Below are 24,989 nucleotides of genomic sequence, written 5' to 3'. Positions count from 1 at the left end.
TTCCTCGCTAGTAGTTTATCCTTCTGGTTTGTCCCACCTTGTTGTCCTTTGTATCTGCCCATAGAGTACCACCTAACTTCCCCTCACTTTACGCTGTTGTATTGTGTTGTTTATCTGAAACTCTTTCTTCTTTCACGCACTCGGCTTCGAGTTCCATTGCACAATGTTGTTTCTGCTCCAGCTCAGCACTGTCATTAACCCGATTTTTCTTTTTTATTTCATTATTTAAAACAGACACTGTTTTTTGCAATTACTGTGAAGCGCAGGGAGGGCGGCCAGGAGTCTAGCAAAGACCGAGATGACCTTGGAGCACAAGGCAAGGGCTTTTGGGCTGCTGCTGCTGCTTGTGCCCATCTTCCAAGTTTTACCTCGGCCCTGGGCTACCCCTTTGGTGGGGTAGCTCTGCCCTATGCATTCAGACTGCAGGAGGCAGTGGCAATCGAGCACAACGACTGCGGACTATCACAGCCGCACTTCAGTGTTCTGTTTCCTTTTATCCGTAGTTTATACAAATGTGAACACCAATTCCTGCATCTGCTGTCGTTCGTTGTAACTGCAACGCAGAACAGAAATGTTGAAGTTTTGGGAATGGTGCACCATGATTGTTGAATTTAATCCCATGTCACTTCATATGATGAGTATGGCATGTGTATCATCATGATATGTTTCTCCATCATGCACAGAGATGGCAGATTTAAAAAAGCATGGCCTCATATTAAGGCCACAGGTTTGATAGCCCGTTAAATACACCGTAAGGTCGCGGCCTGGGATTGAATTGAACAATCAATCGAATTATTATTAAAAGAGCCCAGACAAAGTTCAAGTGCAAGCTGAACGAAACGCGTTGGCTGGATGTATGCGGTGATGCAAAGAACTTGAATTGATTTAATAAAAGAGATCCTTAAAAGGAATACCTGTCAAAACGCATTTCCTTGTTGACTCTAGATAGGAAGCTATATGGTGCACCATTCCAAAAAATTCTAAATGCAGGAGGCAGTAGCTCCTGGTTTGGACACTGGCTTCTATGCCCGACCGCACCAGTGCAGCAGCAACTCCTCAGACGGAGCTGCATGGTACAGGCTTCCCCGGGCGGAAAGTGCAGGCTCCACCAGGAGATACATACCACTGGAGTATCTGTCTCTGTGCGTTCTCCACCCCCAAAGTCCCTCCCTCCAATTACTGCCTTCATTCTGTTGGGTGCTTAACTTTAAAAACAAGCATTTGCAATGCAATAGGTCTCGCATTACTGAAAGTTTGAACTATTGGCTTTGCAAATAATAATGCAACAACAATAGCTCAAACTTTCATTAATGCAAGACCTATTGCATTGCAAATGCTTGTTTTTTTGTTATCAAAACATCTCATTTACTTGGTGCGTCAGCAGTTTGGTCTTTTTTTAGTTTTGGTTGGTTGTTTTTATCAAACTTCTTGTCATTATAAATTGTCCATAAAAACAGCATTCTTTCATCATGATGGAGCTTGGCTGTATTGCTGTAGGAAATTCGTTTAAGCTGCGGGAGTAAAATGTCACAGCCTTGATTTGAGCTGTGATTAAGCTTCCACACAACCCAAACAATGTGACTCTTAAAAGGTAAGCTGTGAGGAATACCTGGCACAAGGAGCTATGTCATTCTGATAGAAATGCATTACAAAAGATATACATGCAATGAGTAGAATAACAGAAAATGAAGATACTTGGATGTAGCGATTAGAAGCTATAGCAAAAAACAGAAATATGCGTATTAGAAATATGATGAAGTGAGAAATCACTATTAGTCTATGGGCATTCAAATACCAGATCTAAGCACCCTTTGCATACCAAACTACAAGTTCAAGTTCAAGTTCGAGCATTTGTATAGCGCACTACTCACCCAGAGGGTCTCAAGGCGCTAGGGGAAGGGGTATATTATTTGTCGAATAGCCAGGTTTTCAGTTCTTTTCTGAAGGAGATGTGGTTCTGAGTAAGGCGGAGGTGGGTGGGGAGTGAGTTCCAGGTCTTGGCAGCCAGGAAGGAGAAGTATCTGCCACCCATGGTGAATTTCCGGATGCGCGGGACTGCGGCAAGGGCTTGATTTGACGATCTTAATTGGCGGGTGGGTTTGTAGAAGGACAGTCGAGTGTTGAGGCATTCGGGTCCTAGATTGTAGAGGGCCTTGTGAGCGTGGGTGAGAAGGCGGAAGGTAATTCTTTTGTTGACGGGAAGCCAGTGGAGGTCTTTTAGATGACCTGTGATGTGATCTTGGCGCGGGATGTCTAATATGAGTCTCGCTGACGCGTTTTGGATGCGCTGGAGTTTTTTCTGTAGTTCTGTTGTGATTCCGGCGTAAAGTGTGTTACCATAGTCCAGCCGACTCGTGACCAGTGCGTGGGTAACAGTTTTTCTTGTCTCGAGGGGGATCCAGCGGAAGATCTTTTTGAGAATGCGAAGTACGTTGAAGCAGGAGGACGAGACGGCGATGACTTATCTGGACATCGATAGAGAGGAGTCTAGGATGAAGCCGAGGTTACGCGCATGGTCTGTGGGTGTGGGTGCTTTGCCCAGAGCGGAAGGCCACCAAGAGTCGTCCCAGGCTGAGGGGGAAGATCCTAGGATGAGCACCTCCGTTTTGTCTGAGTTGAGTTTTAGACGGCTTTGTTTCATCCATTCGGCAACTTCTTTCATGCCTTCGTGAAGATTGGTTTTGGCGGTGTTGGGGTCTTTGGTGAGGGAGAGGATTAGCTGGGTGTCGTCGGCGTAAGAGATGATGTTGAGGTTGTGTTGACGCGCGTTGAAGAGGGTGGGACTGAGTGAGGATCCTTGAGGTACGCCGCAGATGACTTCGGTGGCCTCTGAGTAGAATGGTGGAAGTCGGACTCTTTGAGTTCTCCCGGCGAGGAATGAGATGATCCAGTCCAAGGCTTTTCCTTGTATGCCGATGTTGCTGAGGCGTTGTATAAGGGTGGTGTGGCAGGCTGTGTCGAAAGCGGCGGAGAGGTCGAGTAGAATGAGGGCTACTGTTTCTCCGTTGTCAAGTAGTGTTCGGATGTCGTCGGTCGCTGCAATGAGGGCGGTTTCGGTGCTGTGTTTGGCTCGAAATCCGGATTGAGATGGATCGAGGGAGTTGTTAGATTCAAGGAAGGTGGCGAGCCGGCTGTTGACGGCTTTCTCGATTACTTTGGCAGGGAAAGGGAGGAGGGATATGGGTCGGTAGTTTTTCAGTTCTGAGGGGTCTGCTGTGGGTTTCTTCAGGAGGGCGCTGAGTTCAGCGTGTTTCCAGCTTTCTGGAAAGGTAGCAGAGTTGAACGAGCAGTTGATGACCTCGCGGAGTTGAGGTGCGATGATGGAGTCAGCTTTGTTGAAGATGTGGTGGGGGCAGGGGTCAGAAGGCGAGCCAGAGTGGATTGAGTTCATGAGGCGAATGGTGTCTTCAGTGGAGATTGGGTTCCAGGCGCTGAGGTTGTTAGTTGGAGGAGTAGGATCTGAAGGGGGTGGGGCGGGTTGATCGCTGGGAGAATTCTCGAAGCTGTTGTGGATGTCGGCAATTTTGTTGTAGAAGAAGGAGGATAGTGCATCGCAGAGGTCTTGGGAGGGAGTGATGTCGTTGGATGCTGCGGTGGGGTTGGTGAATTCTTGGACGATATTGAAGAGTTCCTTGCTGTTGTGAGTGTTGTTGTCGAGACGATCCTTGAAAGCGGATTTCTTGGTGGATCGGCTCATTTGGTGATGTTTGCGGGTGGCTGTCTTGAGGGAGGCCATGTTGTCTGAGGTTGGGTTTTTTCTCCAATTCTTCTCCATGGTGCGGCATAGCTTCTTGGATTCTTTAAGTTCATCATTGAACCAGGGAGCCTTTTTGCTGGTTGAATTCATCTGGTGCTTTTTCAGGGGTGCTAATTCGTCAGCGCTGTGGGTAATCCATTGCCTTAAGTTGCTGGCCGCTTGGTCTGGGTCCATTGAGAGGGTGGGAGGGTTTTGTTTGAGTGATGTGAGGAGTTGGTCGGTGGTGATTTTGTTCCAGTTTCTTCGATGAATAGGTTTTGGGCGGTTGTGGGTCAGGGTGGTTTTGTAGCTGAAGTAAACACAGCTGTGATCAGTCCAATGGAGAGCTGTAGTGCGATCGAAGGAGATGTGCTTGCTGAAGGTGAAGATAGGGTCAAGCGTGTGTCCGGCTGAGTGGGTGGGGGTAACAACAAGTTGTTTGAGTCCGAGATTGGCCAGGTTGTCCAGAAGGGTAGTGGTGTTGCTGTCGTGTTTGTTTTCAAGGTGGTAGTTGAGGTCTCCTAGAAGAATGTACTTCTCAGAGGCGAGGGCGTGTTGGCTGACGAAGTCCGTGATGTCATCGCTGAATTGGGTGCGGGTGCCTGGAGGTCTGTAAATGAGGGTGCCTCTAAGTGTGATCCTGGGGTCGGTGTGGATCTGGAAGTGGAGATGTTCGGCGCTTGCGAGTTTTCGTCGGAGCTGGTTGTGATTTTGATGGTGTTTCTGTGGACTATGGCGAGGCCTCCTCTTGTTTGATTGGTGCGGTCTTTTCGGATAATCTTGTAAGCGTCCGGTATGGCTATGGCGATGTCGAAAGCGGATGATGTGTTCATCCATGTTTCAGTGAGGAAGGCGATGTCAGGTGATGCAGTGTCGATTAGGTCCCAGAGTTCTGTTGCGTGTCTGTGGACCGAGCGGGTGTTGAGCAGGATGCACTTTAGGCGGTTGGAATCGGAGTTGTGTTTGGAGGATGTGGATTTGGTGAGGGTTTTGAAGCAGTTGAACTTGCAGGAGAGGCAGGCGAAAGGACCGTGAGTGCGTCCTGGAGTGGCTTCGCAGCATTGTGGTGAGCGTCCAGGGTTGAGGGCGAGGATAATAGCCTGTGGCTTTGTAAAAGTCAGTGATTCATACCAGTCAAATGTTTTACTTTCAAACTTAGAAATGTTTCGGAAGTTTGAAAATCTTCAGCCAAGCAATGCTGGAATTTCCTAGCTGAGAATACCTTCACAAGGAGGGACACGTTATTCAGCAAGCCCGCTGTGACCTTAAACTTTGCACCAAAGATCAGAGCATTCAAGAACCACTAAAATGGTGCTAGACGTTGTCTAAAATTATCATACTGCCACGTCCTCTCTTGTGCAGCAGTAAAATCCAGGGTTATTTCACAATATATGCTGTAATCCAAAAGCATAACCACAACCCTTTTCACAACAGAAAGGTAAAAGGTTTGAACACACCGTCATTTACTCTAAACATTTCTGTTATAAGTGTTAACACAAATTCATCTTCACATGTCATATTTAAATAAAGTGTTAACCTTCTCATAACTGTAGCTTGTTGGTAGCCATTGTATGTTCACAGATCACTCAATAGCTCAATGTATATTTCACCTCATTTTTACACTGAAAGGTAAGTTTATTTGTCCCCTGATCTTGAAACAGGGCTGCAATAAGAAATATTATTTTAAAATAAAAGAAACATTTTAAAGTCTGACTTCTTTGAGGAAACAAGATACTGGTGTTCATTCGACTGCATATTGCAGGATTTTAAAATAATGTTGGGAGCATAGTTTGCGTAATGTCTTGTGATATCATGGCTAGAGTCTTAACATAACCTGCCAAAATGTGGATCTAGATTGAGTGTTAGACTGAAGTACCTAGGGGTCTGGAATTTAATAATATAAGTTATATATATATATAAACACACATACACACGCACAATTCCTTCTTACCTGTTCTTGTATTGCGGATGCTAAACAATGAAAACACAATACAATTCAAATAGCAGTCCGTAAAGAGGGAAAATAGTCCAATACACACTCAAGGGGATTCTTCAACCCTCTACTTAAAAAAGAGCGTGAAGCAATTTCTTGTGCATATCATTTGTGATCTGTTGGACTCCTCCAAATTGTTGGATCAAAATAGATACTAAAGCAGGGCTTGAATACTAGCAATGTCCGTATTTTGCCACCTTTCTGAAGATCTACGTAATGGGGCTGGAGGTAGCGGTAAGCAATAGTTACATGGTTAGAATGCCCTTTTAAGTCTGTGCAAACCTACTAACGTGCATGTTTTAAGGGTTTTCACCAGCTCTTAATCTTTTCTCATAATGAGAAAGGCTGGAATTTTATTCCTGACAAGGATCTGAAGTAAAACTTCTTCCAGGTTTGGGGAAGAAGTGGTTGGAGGGAAAGTGAACTTGTAAATGCTTACCAGATTTTTGCATTAGCAAATGTACACTTGTATATTTGCTCATGCTAAAATACAGTTCCCAAATATTTTCTAGGAGTACGATTTCCTAGTCTACTAATGTAATTTTTGAGAAGTCATGAAATATGTAAATCTGCACTAATACAAAGACATATATCATGGGTGCAATTTTGTGACTTTCATTATGGATTGGACCCCTTTTTAATTTTTTTTAAATTCTATCGCTCTATCGGCTGGCTTCACTTATATTCATCTCAATCATTTCACAAGGAGCATATTGACACACCAAGTAATTTTGGTCAGTGACAGGAACTACTATGGTAAAGTGTGATTTTTGTGAGACCAAAAATATGTTTGCTTTTTGCCAATGTTTGTTACAGTAGAGAGGGCCCAGCAGCTCCCACAACAAATTACTTTTACAAAAGTGATGTCAAAACAAGACACACATTGATAAAACCAAAACACTGATCACTGATGTCGACCTATTAGCTTTGCCAATGCTTGTTTATTTTTGTGTGTGTCATAATCTTGTTAAAACTGGTTACACTGACTTTCCGTTATGAATATCTTTTGGACATACTAGCATACATCTACACATTTTACTAAATGATGCTTCAAAGAAATAGTACATAACATTTCACAGTAGTTTAGCAAAACATTTTTTTCCTAGTTGTATTTATTTGTGAACATTTTACTTTTAAATCAAAGAATCATCAGTCTTACTTTCAAGCTTCTGCAAATATTTGCAATTATTCAGAGCGTATTCTCGGAGCATTTCAGTAGTGCAGTCCAAGTTTCCAACATTTATTTAGAATGCTCACCCTAATAATAAAGGCTTTGCATTAACCCCTTAACTGCGCCGAACGTTCCGCGCTAGTGCGGAACGTTCTATTGAGCGGCCGGGGCCGCGGCGGCCAACGGACTTGCGCAGCACTACAAAGGTAGTGCGCGCGACTGCCATTGGCCATCAGCAGCAGCCATGAGATTAATGAACCATAAATACAAGATTGAACATTATTAACACATCAACACAAATATTACCTCTAAGAACGGCAAAGAAAAGGTAGTAGTGGCAAAGAATCGCACTTTGTAAAACCAATACACAATTTGGTGGGTATATGAGTTAACATTAAGTACATTGTAATTACATTTATATAGCGCTTACTGCCCCTGAAGAGGCATTGAAGCGCTTTTTTGGGGGTGTAGCACGCTACTCCGGAACCCATAAAGGATTAGTGGTGAATTAGTATAATGAAATCTGAAAGGGATTTGAGTGGTGGATATGTTAGTCAGTTAATTAGATTGAAAAGGATTGTGAAGGGGTACAAGAGGGAATAAGGTTTGCATTTATACAAACTTGCTACCCTTGATGGGGTGTAGAAGCACTTTTTTCGGCGAGTAGCACAATACTTTGGAACCCTTAAAGGATTAGTGGTGAATTAGGTTAGTGAAATATGAAAGCAATGTGAGTGGTGGATATGTTAGTCAGTTATTTGGATTGAGAACATGTAATACACAATTTGGTGGGTATATGAGTTAACATTAAGTACATTGTAATTACATTTATATAGCGCTTACTGCCCCTGAAGAGGCATTGAAGCGCTTTTTTGGGGGTGTAGCACGCTACTCCGGAACCCATAAAGGATTAGTGGTGAATTAGTATAATGAAATCTGAAAGTGATTTGAGTGGTGGATATGTTAGCCAGTTAATTAGATTGAAAAGGATTGTGAAGGAATACAAGAGGGAATAAGGTTTGCATTTATACAAACTTGCTACCCTTGATGGGGTGTAGAAGCACTTTTTTCGGCGAGTAGCAAATACTTTGGAACCCATAAAGGATTAGTGGTGAATTAGGTTAGTGAAATATGAAAACAATGTGAGTGGTGGATATGTTAGTCAGTTATTTGGATTGAGAACATGTAATCAGATGATTTAAAAGATGGTGCTAAAAAGGTAATTTCACACCCAACTATCCGCGGTCTGAGTACATATTGGACCTAAGGCCCAATCCGCCATGCAAAACAGAATACCTCTGCACTCCAATCGAAGTATTCCGGTTTTAAGTAACAGTCCAAACAGCAAGGAGTAGTCCTGGAGACAAAAGTTTTCTTCATTTTGTCCCACAGGTCAAGTTTCTCCAGTTTTCAATATATGGAAGACAGTCGACATGTGCTTCGTCACACAATGTGACTTTTTCAAGGCTGTATAACATCAATAAATAAATGATTTTGAACATATAACCAATGCCAGTTGGAGTGTAAGTGAGAAATGGGCATAAAAGTAAATACAATAAGAGATAATCTTATGGAAGTTAGTGCTCATATTTACAAAGACCTAAACCTGTGCAAGTCGGTCAAATAAGCAATATAAACAGCATTTGAAAAACCTAAACCCGAGATCATGAAGTAAAATATTAATAAAGTATGATGTAGAGAGCATAGTCTAGTGCAAAGTGAAGAGCAGTAGTGCACTAGTATGCGATGTGACAAAAGAAACACCATCCCTTCACCATAGGTGAGTATACTAAAGCATATAACAATAAATAGATGTTGTCGGTTAGGTATACCAAGGAAAAGCATTCTTTTTGAAGGAGGCAATATCGGTTAGGGCCCCATCTTATTAAAATTGACGCTTGCTGGTTAAAAAAGAGACAAAAATAGAAATGATTAAAAAAATAAAAATTGTACAGAGTTAGCGACCTTACTCTCTGAATGAGCTGTTCCGCACATCACAAGATTCATAGGTGTCACTTACAAGTCAAAATAGAAGTTGTCCAAGTATTAATGAAATCAATATCTCGCAGTATGAGACACGTTCTCTAAAAGGTGTCTCAAAGACTTCCCAAGTAACCTGAGCGATAGGCAAATAAAATATAATCAATTTAAAAAGACATGCATGCTATCGGAACGTACAAGAGTGAAAATTCGCCATAACAAACAGATACTCAGTCTCTAGTATAGATATAATCTATTGCACTTCATATTTCCAGTCTTACCAGAAGAAATAGAATATAGTCAACAGCGAACCACCAAAGTTATTCATGGTTTATGTATCAACTGCAAAGCGACATGGACCATGGTAAGCCCTTATCTGTAATGCAACGAAAAACAGAGAGAGGCATTGACGTTGTCTTCCTGACAAAAAGCAACTTCAGAATGAACAATGAAGTTATGAGCAAGTATGTATCCAATGTCTCACATAAACAATTTCTTACCAGCAAGTGTGTATTATAACAAACAACCACTTTTGCACAATAGAGGATGTGTCACAAGTAGAACATCAGGGACTTGATAAGTCTCAATCTGAAAAAAAGTAGAAAAAAGGAAGAGGGAATCAGGGTTGTCTCTCCGATGAACAGGAAGATTATTGTGCGCATCGCCCTCCATGTATGCATGCGGTGTTCAGTGCCATTATTGAACATTCAGGTAACCGTCACAGAGAAAGATAAACTCATCTCGTGTTAGAGCAAGAGCCCAGTAAAACTCACCCGTATCCAGAGTGTGAACTCTTAATGTATCTAACGGACCGATCGTCAGCCGATGCTCCATGTAAGACATCTGTTATGAAAATCACAAAATTGAAAAAGGACTGACCCATCTGGTATGTTGATGGACCTCCCAGTAAAGTGGCCATATTTAATGTGTGGGGCGAGTTTGTATGAAACATTTAAATGAGAAATAGATAATGTAAGGTGGAGAATCAGGTTTGATTTGTTGATTCTAGAGTTTAAGTTAGACACAAATGTAACATAAAAAGTGATTAGTGAACGAGTCGTTCGCCAGTGTCCCACGTTAGTGGCTAAAGATCATTTGTGAAGCATGGCAGCCTCATTATGAATGTGAAAGAAATTGGTGAGACACAGGCATGCTAATAGAGGATCTTTCAAGTACATAGACATTGAAGTTCATAAGGGGTTTAGAGTTAAGAATGAGCACTGAGTGCCAGAGATAGAAATTGAGCAGGTGGTCAATAACATACCAAATACCCCAATTAAGTGTTTACAATATTTGTCAAAAATGTCAATAAGAATATGTAGCTTGTCTGGTAGCATCAGAACATTAAAAAGAATACATAGTATCAAACATGACAGCTAACAATGCTTAGCCAAGGAGAGAAGACAGCTTAGTACCAATACTGCAAAATGATGTTCTCAAGCAATATACAGATTAGGATAAGTAACGATACGCATGACCATTTTCAGCAAATTAACATCTTGTATACAATGGCAGATGTAGTCACTGATCATGGTGTAAGTTAATTAGATAATTTACAAATCAGCTGGTTATTCAGATAGGAAAACATGCAGTTCTTTATCAGTGTTAAGACCCCTTTCGACTGCACGTAATTTCAGAATCCATTTGGTTTCCAACCTTCTTGGGGCTAAAACTCGCCCCCTCTTGGGTTAACCGTTGTTTGTGATATACCATGGAACCTGATATTAATGGTTTCTAAAGAGTGGTCTGCCGTGTTATAATATTTACAAAATAAATAGTTTGAATGTTTGTTTTTTACAGCCCTGATGTGTTCCTGAACTCTTTCTTTCAGAGGTCTAAGTGTGCTTCCCACATATATGAGACCACATTGGCTTATAATACAATAGACAACAAATCTCGTATTACAGTTAATGAACTGTTTGTTGAATGTGGTATCTAATAGGTGTTTAATATTGAAAACAAGTAATTATGTTTAGAGAAAATTAACAGACATTACATTGCGTACATTTGTAGAAACCATTTGGTTTCTTTAGCAGCCAAGACATTTCACATAGGGGTATATTTGGTGGTAGGAAACTGAGACATAATGTGTTCCTTAACATAGTACCCCTACTATGCACCATCCTGGGTTTGTTGAAAATGTATTTGCTTACTGTTGAGTCAAGTTGAAATAAAACCAATGTTTGTTCAAGATTTTGTAGAGATCATGACTTCTGTGCACTATTTAGTTATAAATGTGAGGCCCTTGTCTTTGTTGTTCTGACCCTTCTTACCTACACTTAAAGACTGACGTAATGTGGTGAGTATCTTTTTCTTGGCTTGGCTAAGTATCTTGGATGAGTAACCCCTGTTCAGAAAACGGTCCTCCAGTAATTTGAGTTGTTGTACAAAAAAAACTGAATCCTCGCTACAGTTTCGTTTAAATCATATAATTTCCCCTAAGGGGATGGAGTCGATCTGTGCATGTGAATGAACACTGATCGCGTGTGAAATGGAGTTGTACGCTGTTGATTTCCTGAAAAGTCTTGATGCTATCTTTTTATCTTGATCATAGACTACTACATCAAGGAAGTCTATTTCTTTTTTCATTTATGTGGTGAGTGAACTGTAGTTTGAAAGAGTTGTTATTCAGATGCTGTCGAAATGTGGCTAACAGGGTCATTACCGGTCCAAATGACAAAAATGTTATCAATGTAGCATCCCCAATAGATGTGTTCAGTCACTGGTGGCGGGCCGGCCGCCAACAAATGTTGTTGTTCAAATGCACCCATGTACAGGTTTGCATATGATTGCGAACATTTCGAACTCAAAGCAACACCCCTAGCTTGCCTGAACCAGTTGCCATTGTGTAAAAAGACATTGTTCTCCAAGATCAGACATGTCCAATCTAGTATCATCTCTGTGTGTTCGAAGAGTGTAGCATCCCTCTGAAACAATATAAATGCTAAAGATTGTAAGCCTTTTACCAAGGGTATACTGGTATATAGAGAACATACATCCAGTGTAACAAATGTGAAGTCCTCTACACATTCAATGTCCTCCAGTTTGTTTAGAAGATCAGTATTGTCCCTCAAAAAAGAAGGAAGATTGCGAACCAAGGGCTGTAGGGAGACCTCCATGCATTCCGAGATGCGCTCCATAGGGGAGCTAATACCCAAAATGATGGGTCTCCTTGGAAGGAAGATGCCCTGTTTGTGTATTTTTGGTAATATATATAAATATACACTGTGCCCTCAGTGAGAGGATGAACTTTTTTTTGTTTAAATTATTATTTGGGTTTTGCATTACAGTATTCCATGTGAGACGTCAGACATTTCGCAGTTTAACAATCATTTGTGTACATTTTGAGCATTAGTACTGGTTACAAATGGCAATTTCATTTATTTTCTAGTCCTCAAAAAACATTAACATATCATAGTCCACAGATCTACTACTGATTTGTCCCCTTGGAGGGTAATGTATTCTGCTGTGTCTGGACCGTTGTGTTACATAGTGGCGAGGGTTGGTATATCATCCCTTCCTCTATCGGTATATGACTTCCCCTTTAGTGTGTCTGATCATCTATTCCATACTGTCAAGTCGGCGTCAGAACTTCCGATGGAATTAACTGTGAACCGTGGGAAGAAAAATCTGGGGAGGGGGGCGGGACGCACAAGGCGGGCAAGGATGATCGGTTGTGATGAGTGATGAGTTGACTGGCTACAGGTCCGATGGGTGCGTCATGGGGTCATCGAGGGGAAAATGGGCAGCCGTGGGAGTGGGCAATGGTCCCAGGGGTGTTGTCCATGTAATCTATTCACTCCTCTTGCCTGAATATTATTCCGCTATTGTTGGGATCTGTGTTGTGGGAGATAGAGAAGGCGGTGTGGGGCGGGGGCTGTGTTGCTTCAGGTGCGTTCCCTGCTGTTGTCCCCTGCTTAAATTGAATTAATACCAGCGCCCATTCCATAGATACTGGATGTTTACGTGTACCCTTTACTTTTTCCTCTCTAATGGTCTCTTCCTCTGCTGCCCCCCATTTGTTAATTGCCCCCACCCAAGCTGCCTCCGGAGGCCCGGTAGGGGCTCTCCAATGCATGGCTATATTTCTCTTCATCAAGACGATGGCTAATGATGCAAATTGCCATTGTAATTTTGCAGACTTCTTTTTCCGGAAGACCCTCAGAGCGCATGCTTCCCATGTGGAGATGTTCGGGAGTTTGACCATTGTTCGAAGTGTGTGATGTACCTTGTCCCAGTATGGTTGTATGGAGGGGCAATCCCAGAACATGTGCTTAAAGTTCGCTTCTGGTGTTTGGCAATCCGGGCATGTGAATTGTGTATCGGGGTAGAATCGGTGCAGTTTATCCGGTGTGAGATACGCGCAGTGTAGGACATTGAACTGTATGTTTTTGAATCGCGCATTTCTGGAAACCTTTTTGGGATATTTCAAAGCTTGGTTCCACTCTTTATCGTGGAATGCCCGACCCACGTCGTCTTCCCACATCTGTCGCAGTCCGTCAAGGGAGATGTTAGTCAGTACCTGGCTCACTTTGTAATCCCAAGTGATTAAGTGCCTACCCGCTCCCATTCGCAGTATCATGTGTAGCACTGGATGTGTCGGGGCTCCCCATCCCGAAGGTCCCAGTATTGGCGACCACTGTCTACGATTTGTCTGTACATTAAAAATTGTCCTTGTGGGCGGTCATACCACTCGACCATCTGGGCATATGTCTTCAGTTTCCCCTCATGAAATAGAGCCTCCACCTCTGTTACATCGTGATCGCTCCATACCCGAAGGGCTCCCGCAGTGTAATACTCACTCCTCTGGGGGAATCCCACCAGGGGAAGTAATGAAGAGTACAATGGTCGTCCCTTCGACATACAGTGCTCTCGCATCATACACTTGCGGGCTATAGACACCTGTGGCGAGTGTGTGCGCACCGGTTTGGTGCCCAGCATGAACATTCTTCTGATTGCGGGGGCGGGGGGTAGTCTGCCGTCTTTGGTTATTGTTGCTCCCATGTGCCTTTCTGCTGTCCAGTGAGAGAGCCATTGGAGTTGCAGCGCAAGGAAATATGATTCGAAGGACGGAGCTCCCAGGCCTCCGCAGGTCGTGGGTCGGTAAGAAGTGCGCAGTGCTATTCTATGATGGCCGTCTCCCCAAATCATTGCTGTAAGTAGCGCTTCTAGTTCCCGAAAGAAGGAGCGCGGTGGGACTACCGGGAGATTCGTGAAGTAGTAGAGCATTCTAGGAACCATAATCATTTTTGCTATGGCTACGTGCCCGATGGGTGCCAGACGTAGTGTCTTCCAGAAACCCACAGCTGTTCGTAAGCCCGCCAGCGCTTTGCGATGATTACCCTCATAGAGATCCCCAGGGGAATGGTACAGCTGCACTCCCAGATATCTGGGGGCCATGGCGCTCCAAGCTAGGGTCTGGGTGCCCACTGTGACCTCCAGAAGTGCCAGAAGGGGGCTGAGTGGAAAAATCATAGATTTTTCCCAATTGACTCCAAGTCCCGAAGTCTCTCCAAACTCCTGCAACGCTGTCCATATTGGGGTGAGATTGTCCGTAACGCCCTGAACATAAATCAGAAGATCATCTGCATATAGTGATACGCAATGTGTTGCATCTGCTATTGAGATTCCCCAAGTCTCCCCTTCCCATCGCATTCTTATGGCCAAAGGTTCTACCGCCAGAGCGAAGAGGAGAGGGGAAAGGGGGCACCCTTGCCTGGTCACTCGCGATACCGGGAATGGGGCTGAAATAAGTTTGCCGATTCGTACCCTAGAAGTGAGGTCTCTGTAGAGGAGCTGAGTATATGCCATGAGCGTGGGGCCGACATTTGTTTCCCGGAGGACTGCAAACAGATAGGGCCACATCAAGGAATCGAACGCTTTCTCTAGATCCAAGATCAAGCATGCTGCTCATGGGAATCGGTCTTTTGCTCTGTCTTGAATATGAAATAGCCTTTGCAAGTTATGTGAGGCATTACGTCGTGGAACAAAGCCACATTTGTCAGGGTGCACCAAAGCGTGAAGGATTTGACTGTAGCAATCGGCCAATAGCTTCCCTAGAATTTTGCAGTCCCCATTTAAGAGCATTATCGGTCTGTAGGAGGCTGGGAGTGTGGGGTCCTTGTGCGGCTTCAGGAATGTCACCAGGATCGATGCACGAAGCGATTCTGGTTAGTGCATCCTCGTACATAGATGCCAATCGAGGCGCATCCTGAGCCCCAAACATGCTATAATACTCGAGTGGAAAGCCGTCCATTCCTGGCACCTTCTTTCGCGCTAACGACCTGATTGCATGTACTACACCCGCGGGTGTGATCTTCCCTTCTAATTCCTTCCTATCTGAGGGAGAGATTTCGGGCATGGGCCCCGAAACTGAGCCAACTCTTGCGGCGTCTCAGTCATTGGAGCCCGGTATATTTCCGCGTAGTAGTCATGAAATATGTGTAATATATTGATTTGGGAGTATTTCAGCTGCCCATCTCTGTCTGTGATTGTGTGTGTCGCTGTGTCCTGTTTGACTAACCAGGCCAATAGTGACCCCGTTCTATTATCCTCCCGGTGTGCTCTAGCTGCATAAGCGCAAAAGTTGTATTTGCGCAGGTCTCACATCGTTTCTGGGTGAGAGGTTTTAGCTGCTGACAGTTGTGCTAGTGTGGCTTTCCCTTGGTCTATGTTTTTTGACAGTTCCGCCAATTTAGTCTCTGCATTTTGTAAGGCGCTTTCCAGTACTCTCCGCACCCCCACCACCTGTCGGATGCAGTGTTCCCTGGCGCTAACCTTAAATGTGTCCCATTCTATTGATCTGGAGGATGCCGTGCAAGGCGTTCTGCAGAAAGTGTTCCTGAATGTATTCCCCATGGATTTGGTAGAACGCCTGGTCGGTGAGGCATTCTTGGGGAAGCTTCCACATTGGGATTGGGGGATGGGGTGGTCTCCATCTAAGGGTTATTGTGTGCGCGCATCGTGATTCAACACTATCCTTCCCAAGTAGTCTGCGTGCTGTACTTTGGGTAGGAGTACTGCGCAGTACCGAAACCTGCCGAGCCTGACTCTCAAATTGTGAGGGATGGAGTGAAAGAAGTAGAGTTTGGCGGTTGGGTTCTGTGCCCTCCAGGCGTCCTTCAATGCCCATCGATCCGCCCATCTCCGGAAGTTTGTTTGTATGCAGGAGAGTGTAACGGTGGGGGATGCAATCTGTCTAGGTGCACATCTAGTGCGCAATTGTAGTCTACCCCTAGGAGCCACGGGATTGATGTGTAGTGGGCCAATACGCCTGTGAGTCTATCCCAATATTTATCTTGTTCTACATTGGGGGCGTATATACTCCCTATGAGTAGTGGTTGACCCGCTAACAGCCCTATCATTAGCGCATATCGCCTACCCTTATCTTAATCGTGTTTTCTCTTTGAATGGCACCCCTGGTCTGATTCATATAAGTGTACCTCTGGCAAATGCGGAATACGTTGTGGCGCGGATAATGCCCCGCCATTTTTTGCGCAAATGGTCTACCGCCTTCTCTGTCAGGTGTGTCTCTTCCAGGTGGGTTACTTGGGCCTGTTGTCTCTTAATGTATGCATAGACAGAGTACCGCTTGTGGGCTGTGTGCATCCCCCTGACATTCAATCCGATGAGTTTTCGGTGAGGGGATGAACATATATTTTAATTCCACATCAGTAATCGGACACTTGAGATGACAAGATTTAAGTTTAGTTTCAGTCAATCAAGTGATGTCTTTAAGTGGGTTATTCTTAAGACTTATATATGCTTGACTGTCGAGAAGCTGCCTACCTATTTTTTGGATATAGTCCTTGTCTTGCATGACAACAATGTTTGCCTCCCTTGTCTTTTTCCTCGATGATAACGTTAGGCGCTTTGGCAAGTGACTTAAGAGCAGAATATTGTTCCTTGTTACGATTGTGTCTAAAATGTTTGTGTTTACCAAAGGATTTGTCTTCTAGTAAATGTAAGTCATTTGTTACTGCATTATAAAAAGAATCAATCAAATGTTCCTGGATTAGGGTAGATACGAAAATGGATTTCGGTTTAAGACCACTGTCAATGTTTAAATTGGGTGTTATAGCCAAGTCATATAATATGCCTAAAATAGTCTGTGTCACATCCGTACTGTCATCTAGGGATAGCAGTAGATGTAGATCTTGTATCTCTTTGATATTGCCTCAACTGCAGACAATTCCCATCTCTGCTCCATAATGTGCTACTGTAACTTGACAGACAAAGGATGTGTGCTGCATTGGGTTGCAATTGTAGGGCCTACTTGTCCCGAGGACAAAATAAACTTGAAAACTTGTTGTCCTTGACCCCAAACAATATCTCCTAGGCAACGGCTATAGTAATGCTTCCATTTCTAACGATAATGGCATTACTCCTAGTCCTACTCCCTCGCCTTCCTTCAGTACAAATGAGGCCCCGCCTCCCATCCAGACCCACCCCCAGCATAAAAACTCTGCCCGCCCCCACCTCCACCTGTACACAAACAAGCCGAGCTAGCACTCAGTTGAACCGCACCGGGAGGGAGGGAGGGTCCATGAAGGAAGGCGAGGGAGTAGGACTAGGAGTAATGCCATTATCGTTAGAAATGGAAGCATTACCTCCCGTCCCTCCCTCGCCTTCCTTCAGTACAAATGAGGACATAGCAAGCAGAAGAAAAACAGGGACGGACAACTGAGTGACAAAGAACACCAAACAGTGCCCAAAACACAGCAGATCAACATCCCCGGCCTCGCAAAGAGGACAAGACTCTGAGGCCCGAACCCCCACCAGAGGAAAAGCCACCAAGACGGCGGACCGAAACCAACAACCCCACGGAGGGGGAAGCCAAACCCCGGAGTCGGACCAAAGCGAACAAACAGAGTCCACCACCCGGAAGGACACCACAACCAGCAGGCACCACAGCAAAAGAGGCCGGACAGCCAAACAGAGCAAACGAGACTCCACAGCCAAGGAAGGAGCAGGACAGAACACAGGCAAAACCACCCCCTAACAGAGCGAAAACGCCGAGCCACCGGAGGGACAAGGGACGGAACCGGACCCAAAACCAGCAGAACCATACAGACCAGACAGAAGGGAACGCACAAGACAGGGCCCAAACACCCCCAAGTGCCCAGCAGGGGCGACAGCAACCAAAAAACAAGGCCCAAAAGCCGAGAGTCGCAACCCAAGTCCCAAAGGAGCCCAAAGGGCGGACCGGACAGGACATCCAACACAAGCAGCAAAGACCCCGAAGGGAAGGACACGTCAGGGCAGGGAATCAAACACCAGACCCGGTAAAGAAAACCAGGCAACAGACCCCAGGCAACATGCAAGGAAGCCAGTAGCACCAAGAAGCAGGAAAGCCGCCCCCCTGCACCCGCAGAGGAGCCACCGACAATCCCAGAAGAGCCCCAGAAGGAGCGAACCGCTACACAAAAAGGAGGCCAGCACCAAGGGAACAACACCAGAGCAGAACCCCGGGCCAAAAGGGCCAGCAAACACCAAGCATAGGACAGCCGAGAGGAGGACCGACGGGAAGCCCGCAAGCCACCGCCAGCCGGCCGAGAACCCCCAACCCAGCCAAGGCCAGCCGCACAACCGCCAGGCAGCAGGGGCAAGCCCCGCACAGAACCCAGGGGAAGGGCACGGAACATCAAAGGGCACGGAACCCCAGGAAGGAACCCACACTGAGCCCAACACAACCCGGACAGGAGAGGAAAACAAGGAGTCCAAGGCCAACAGGGAGCAACCAACCCCCGAGAACAGACCCACAGGGCCCGCACCAGAAACGCCCAGAGCAGCAGAAAAGCAGCGAGGGGGAAGGGGAAGGCACACAGAAAAACCCAGAGGCCAAGGAGAGGGCCAGCCGCCGACCACCCCAAGACCCGGGCCCCTGGCCCAGAGACCAGAATCGGGCCACCCAGGCGCCGCAATAGGACCACCACAGGGAGGCCCCAACGACCCACCAACAGGCTGGACACAGGGAAGGAGCGAGAAACCCCAGGAGGAAGGAGGGACCCAGCACAACAGAACAGCCAGCACACAGGCCACCCGCCAAAGGCAGAGAGCAGACAGCCCCAGCACCCAGACCAGAGTCCACAGACACAGGACAAAGGAAACCAAGGAACAAGGACCAGAACCTGGACCAATGTCAGCAAGAGGACCCCCGGGAGACCAGCAGGAACCAGAACCGGAACCCAAACAGAACCCAGCAAAGCCAAGGACAGGCCGGCGACCGAAGCCACCAAAAGCGGAGCCGAAGGAGCCAGTGAACAACCGGCCAGAAGGCAACAGCGGCCGAGCCACCAGGAGAGCACCCCCGGGGACGGACCGACAAGGGCAGCAGGGACAACAGACCCCGGAGACCAACCCAACAGGAGCCGGATGGACAGGCAGAGAAGAAGAAAACGAGCCCAGGCAAACAGAAACACCACAGAAGCCAGGCGCCCCAGCACCCGCAGCCATAGGACCGCCCAAGGAGCCCTGGGACAAAAAGGCCCAAACCCACGAAGGAAGAGAGACCAGGCACCCGGACAAGGGAACGGGGCCGAGCACAGCCCGAAGACGGCACCCCGACAAACCCCAGGCCCAGAGACGGGATCAGCGAAGACACACCCCGGGCCACCAAAAGCCCGATCACCAGAAGAACCAAAAAGGACCACCTGAACAGACCGAGCAAAAAGACACTCCAGCCGTAAGTCGCAAGAGGCCGAGCAGAGAAGGGAGAGGGAACACCCCTGCCGTAAGATGGAGAGCCACGAGAGCAACCGGACATGCCGGAAGACCCAGGCTGAAGGCCCGAGGCCGAAGGGGAAGGACGCAACCCAGAAAACGTGCGTACCACACGCCGAGCCCGCGGAAAAGCCGCCCGAAAGGCCAACACACGGAAGGGAACCGGCCGAAGCCAGGAGCAGACCCCCAGGAGAACCGGAACAGGCACAAAGCCGCCGGACACCATAGCCCCAGCAAAAAATCGGGCCGAAGCCAGGAGCAGACCCCCAGGAGAACCGGAACAGGCACAAAGCCGCCGGACACCACAGCCCCAGCAATAAAACGGAGCGGGCCCCAAACCCTAGCCCCACCGACAGGAACCCAGCAGAGGGAACAAAAGGCAAGCAAACAGGACACCCAGTCCAGGAGAGCCACCCAGCAGGAACCGGAGACGGGCACCGGCAGAGGAACCCCAACGAACTTTTGGAGGAACCGGCACCAAGCTGACCCAGCCCCCATGAACCACCGCACATAGGACCCCGTCAACAGAAATGTCCCGCAGACACAGAGGGAGAAATGCCAAAGATGACCACCCACTGACAGGGAATGGACCAGACAGCAGTGACAGGAACCCAACAGGGCACGGCACCCAGAAAAGGAGGCAGCAAGCCAGGGCGAACAAAAGGCCAAAACCATGAGCACCCGAAAGCCAGAGGAGACACCCACAGCGGGGAGAACGGAAAGGCCCCAGTGCAAGGCACGCGGGAAAGGCAGAACTCCCCATCCCAGGCAAGGCAAACAGAGGGCCAAGGTGGCGACACCCAGCCACCACGAGCCGCCGATGCCAACTCCATGAAACCCAACATCAAGGAGGGCACAGAAGAAGCAGAGAACAGGCCAACCAGCGCAACAGCAGCAGCCAAGCAGAACATCAGACCCACCAAGCAGCACGGCCAGGACAGAGTCCGGCAGCACAACGGGAGGAAAGGGGCGACCACCACCAAGAAGCAAAGCCACCGGAGGAAGAGAGGGACGAGTAGCACAGAAGCTAAACCCCAGACACCACCCGAGCGCGCAAAGAAACCAGAAAACTTTCCAGGATCAACACAGCGCAGAAGGAACACAGAGGGCAGAGGAGAGACCGCCCTACGGCACGACACACAGGCAATCGCCAGCCGGGCAGGCCACAGTGGACAGAGCAGCGCACAACAGTGGGAACAGCATGGAAAAACACCACGCACGGGCAACGCATGCCACACACCACACCGGGCACGAAGGTCAAGCCCTAACCAGAAGGGCCAGGAACAGCAAAGAAAGAACCCCACAGTACCAGCCCGGCAGGAAAAGAGCAAAGCCCCCCCAACCCCCGACCAGTGCAGGAGTTCAGCGAAAAAGTCATGACAAGAACCCAGCGTCCTACGCAACGCCAAAGGCGGCAGAAGGACCCCCCAAATCCCAGGAAACAGCCCCGAACAGGAGCCTCAGGATGAAGATGGGAGGGCACAGAAGCCACCCGCCGAACCCCAGAACACTGGACAGAGCAGCCTCATACAAGTCAAGCAACAGAAGCAGACACGAGAGGCAGAACACCCCCATACGGAGCCCATGCGGTCAGGGCACCCCAGGGGGACCGGAGAACCAGCAGCAGGGAAGAGGCAGCAAGCCCCAACAACCCCCAGCGACCCAGGGGCAGACAAGCGCCAAGAGCACCACCCTTTTTGAGCGCAAGCATCGCATGTATGAGGCCCCGGGTTCAATCCCCGGCATCTCCAGGAGTCACCGTTCCGTATCTAGGCTCTTTCCAGAAGGCTAGACTGCCATCACAAGGAAACATGGAGCAGCGGCCGGAGACGCACCCCAGGCAGCCAGAGCCCGAGCCACCAAAGGCACGAGAACCGCCGCCAAGCCACAGCACCAAGGGCCGCACTGCAGGGCAAGAGTACCACCTAAGCAGGAACAAAATAGGAAAAACGGGCCGAAACCTTTCGCCCTACCTGGCCTCCGAGAAGACAGCATACCGGGAGGAGGCAGCCACACAGCCCGACCCGGAAACGCAGCCCCAGCCACAGGAGGACCGCCGGACACCGCCGAGGATTCCTGAGCCACCGCTCCGCCCCCACACCACGAGGGAGACGAGGAGAGGAGGCACCGCCAGGAGAACGCTGCAGAGGGCACCGCCGTAGCAGAGAACCAGACCGAAGACTCCCCGGCACCGCCACAGGGAGGAGCTGAAAGGTAAGTCCCACTAGGGAGACAGAAAAAAACAGGTGGAGGTGGGGGCGGGCAGAGTTTTTATGCTGGGGGTGGGTCTGGATGGGAGGCGGGGCCTCATTTGTACTGAAGGAAGGCGAGGGAGGGACGGGAGGTAATGCCACACCTCTGTACAGTACCTGATTACAATGTTTTATCTTCACCACTCGTGAGATTCATGTTTACCATCTGTTTAAGTCACAGTTCATAATATATGTATTTGAATGCCAAAGCACACCTTGTATACTCATTCGCCTCTTCATTTAAAATGACACACAGTTGCATGTTAACGTCCTAAATTGGTGAATTACAGCAGTCATTTTAAAACCAATTGAAAATACTACCAGGGAATATTTCTAACATTGTTTGGCCAGAAGAAGTAAAGCACCACACGTTCCTCTAATTCAACATCTTATTTCAAATGGTAGCATTGTAGTACCCATTGTCTTCAATCCTGGTGTGAACATACTTGCCACATGCAGGCTGTTCGCTACAGAAGATTATTTACATATGCTTTACATTATTGTGTCGTCCTAAGAGTACATCTGTCCAAAAGAGCACAATGTCTTATAACAAATATGTTTGTTCACCCACAAGGCACTCTGAGATGGTTCAATCCGTTAACTAATATTTGTGTTATCAGTCAGTCTTTTGTTTAAATGCATGCTCTGGCTAATTTAGAATCTTGTAGCCAGGCCTAATATTTCTGATTGTATGACTCCGATCATTTATATTCTTCATTTTCAGAACATGCAACTCACCATTAAGGTGATTCCTGTTTGAAGGCTAGCCTTTAACCTTCTCCTATGTTTTTTTATGTTTTGATTCTGTTATTGTCTTAGGTCTATGGGTAGATTTGGACATTTCCTACAATGGATCTTTCTTGATGACTCTGGAGACCAAAATGAATTTGACCAAATTGGGTAAAGAGCCACTTGGTGAAGCTATGAAAGTTGGAGAAATTGGCAGAGAAGGGTAAGGCGATTTTAGAGGGAAAATGTGACAATATGGAGAATGTAACAATATTTATCATTGATTCATTTTTGGGTGACTGATGACCTTACATGAATTTATAGCCATGCAATAAGACGGTAACCTGACATCATTATGTATATTTTTGTACAAGTATCTTTTTACTGCATTGTAGTTTTTTTTCCAAATTAAAAAACACGTTGTAGTGAAAAGGGAGCCCCAAGCCTGCCACCTAACCGCACCACTTTTGCCCCATTTGATGATGTCAGTATTGAGAACCAGCCTTCTCCAACCAGTGAGGTCTATGTAAAAATAACAGGCTGGCACTAAATTTGAAATTACCTGATCAATTAAAAAAAAAGTTTCTGAAAACATCGATAGAACTTGAGCTTTTTAAACTGCATAGAAATGCCCTGCTTTAACACAAGCCTATCGCGCTTGCGAGCTTTTCAAATACTCCACAGTACCTCATTTTTTTTTGATGCGCCAGAGGCGGCTTGTAGGTGTCTGCGCAGTGGGATTTAGGGAGTGTTTTCAACAGCAAACAGGTATTTGGGCTCAATAAACATGTTATAGTAGAGATGAAGAGGTCATATACAGGGCTTTAAATGGAATGAAAAAAGGAAAGGGTCTCTCAAACAGGTGTGGCCGATTAATTAGGACATGGCTTAAAAAGTAATCTAAAAAGCTGTCCTTAGCATACTGTGCTGACTGACTTGTATTTTGCTGCTTCTGTCATTGCATTCAGATATACATTACAACAATCCACATTAAACCTAGAACAAGCCAGGACTTTTGGCTTTGTCGGTGGTTGTTTACTACATAAGATAAATAAGCAACAACTATGGCTTCCTTGTATAGAATATTGACTATGCTTCAGTTCTGAAATTATAAGATTTTGACTGAACTATAATGAGTCTCTTTGAAGTTACATCAAAGGCAGTCAAGGGTGGTAGGTACTGCTGCAGAGTTGAGATTTGTTTTCACCCTGAGGGTGAGAGCAAAAATGGAGAGCCCGATCAGGACCCGTCTCAGCACCTGCTTTTAAGCACCTGCAAGACCCAGCCCACTTAAAGCCCTGGTCATATATATATTCTTCAAAATTGTATTGTTGTTTCTGAATATTAACGTTTTAATCTATGGATTTCCAAATCTAGCACGTTTTTTAGTCAATCTAATTTTAACTTTTTTGTAAGCTTTTTGCCTAGTTCGATTGTCCTCGGCTCAGTGAACGCCTCCAAGAGTAAACTGCCTCAAACGCGTTTCTGAATCTCATCGAAAATATTGGGTATCATTATACCGCAATGAAACGGAGCTGGCCTGCCGTTTAAGCCTATACATCGGGCATAGAACGAGGATATTGTTGTATACAGTGGGAAAAGATGAGCACTAAATTCAATAAAATGTGAAGGTTTGGAAAGAAGTCCGAGTTTTTGTGCGGAAGGCAGAAAATAGAAGCGTGTTGTAAAATGTTGAAGCTACAGCATACTTAGCTTTTTGCAGGCTTTAAATAGCGTTATTGTCCTTGGGTGATGCCACGCCCTCCAGTGACGCACATCCTCTCTTGTTCCCTGGCCGCAGCCACCAATGGATGAGGCCAGGCAGTGCCCTCTCCCTTGAGGCCGATTGCTTCCATTTAAAACCCACAAGGCTTTTTAAGTGGCTATTTGTGCTGTAGTTTACAAGAGGAATGAAACTGTTCTCTGATGGGGAGGCGCGGCTAGGAAAGAACATACTGTACACTAACCTTTATTTGTCCATTTTTCTTTCACCTTCCCATCACAATGTGTTTGGCTTCATCATTCTGTGGGTTTGTATTTCTATGGTGAGTGCCACTTGTCTCAAATCTGTACTGCGATTTCGGTTGTGTTATAGCAAAAAAACATTTGATGGGTTTTCTTTCACTTGTTTTCTTTTTAAAAAGGTAGAGATTCTATCAGGGGTATAATTGGACCTGGGTTTCGAAGGGGCTAACAGGTCAACCAATGAAGGTGGGGCAGGCATGTCAAGCAATGGGGCGAAGCTATCCTTTGAACCAATACAAGAAAATAGATTGTAAACATGTAGGACAAAACAAAAAACGTGTTAGTGGATTTGACAGTGTTTATAGGCTACTGACAGCTCTTTAACCCCTCCCATGCTCATGAAGGAGCCGCTCCGTCATGAGCATCGGCTGAGCTGTGCTT

General features: G+C 46.4%; 1 protein-coding gene across 4 annotated transcripts in view; it reads left to right on the top strand.

The window, feature by feature from the left end:
• Positions 1-24,989, top strand: part of TEX2 (testis expressed 2) — a 716,722-nt gene that overhangs the window by 617,567 nt on the left and 74,166 nt on the right. For all 4 annotated transcript variants that reach the window (XM_086930910.1, XM_086930912.1, XM_086930911.1 and 1 more), the window contains exon 8: positions 22,674-22,806. In XM_086930910.1, the coding sequence (XP_086787036.1) occupies positions 22,674-22,806 (133 nt within the window). The remainder of the gene's footprint in view (positions 1-22,673; positions 22,807-24,989) is intronic.

The sequence above is a fragment of the Lissotriton vulgaris genome, chromosome 7 (genome assembly GCF_964263255.1).
Source record: "Lissotriton vulgaris chromosome 7, aLisVul1.2, whole genome shotgun sequence".
NCBI classification, from domain to species: Eukaryota; Metazoa; Chordata; class Amphibia; order Caudata; family Salamandridae; genus Lissotriton; species Lissotriton vulgaris.
Note: the sequence above shows the minus strand (reverse complement) of the source record. Positions and strands in the feature narration are given on the sequence as shown.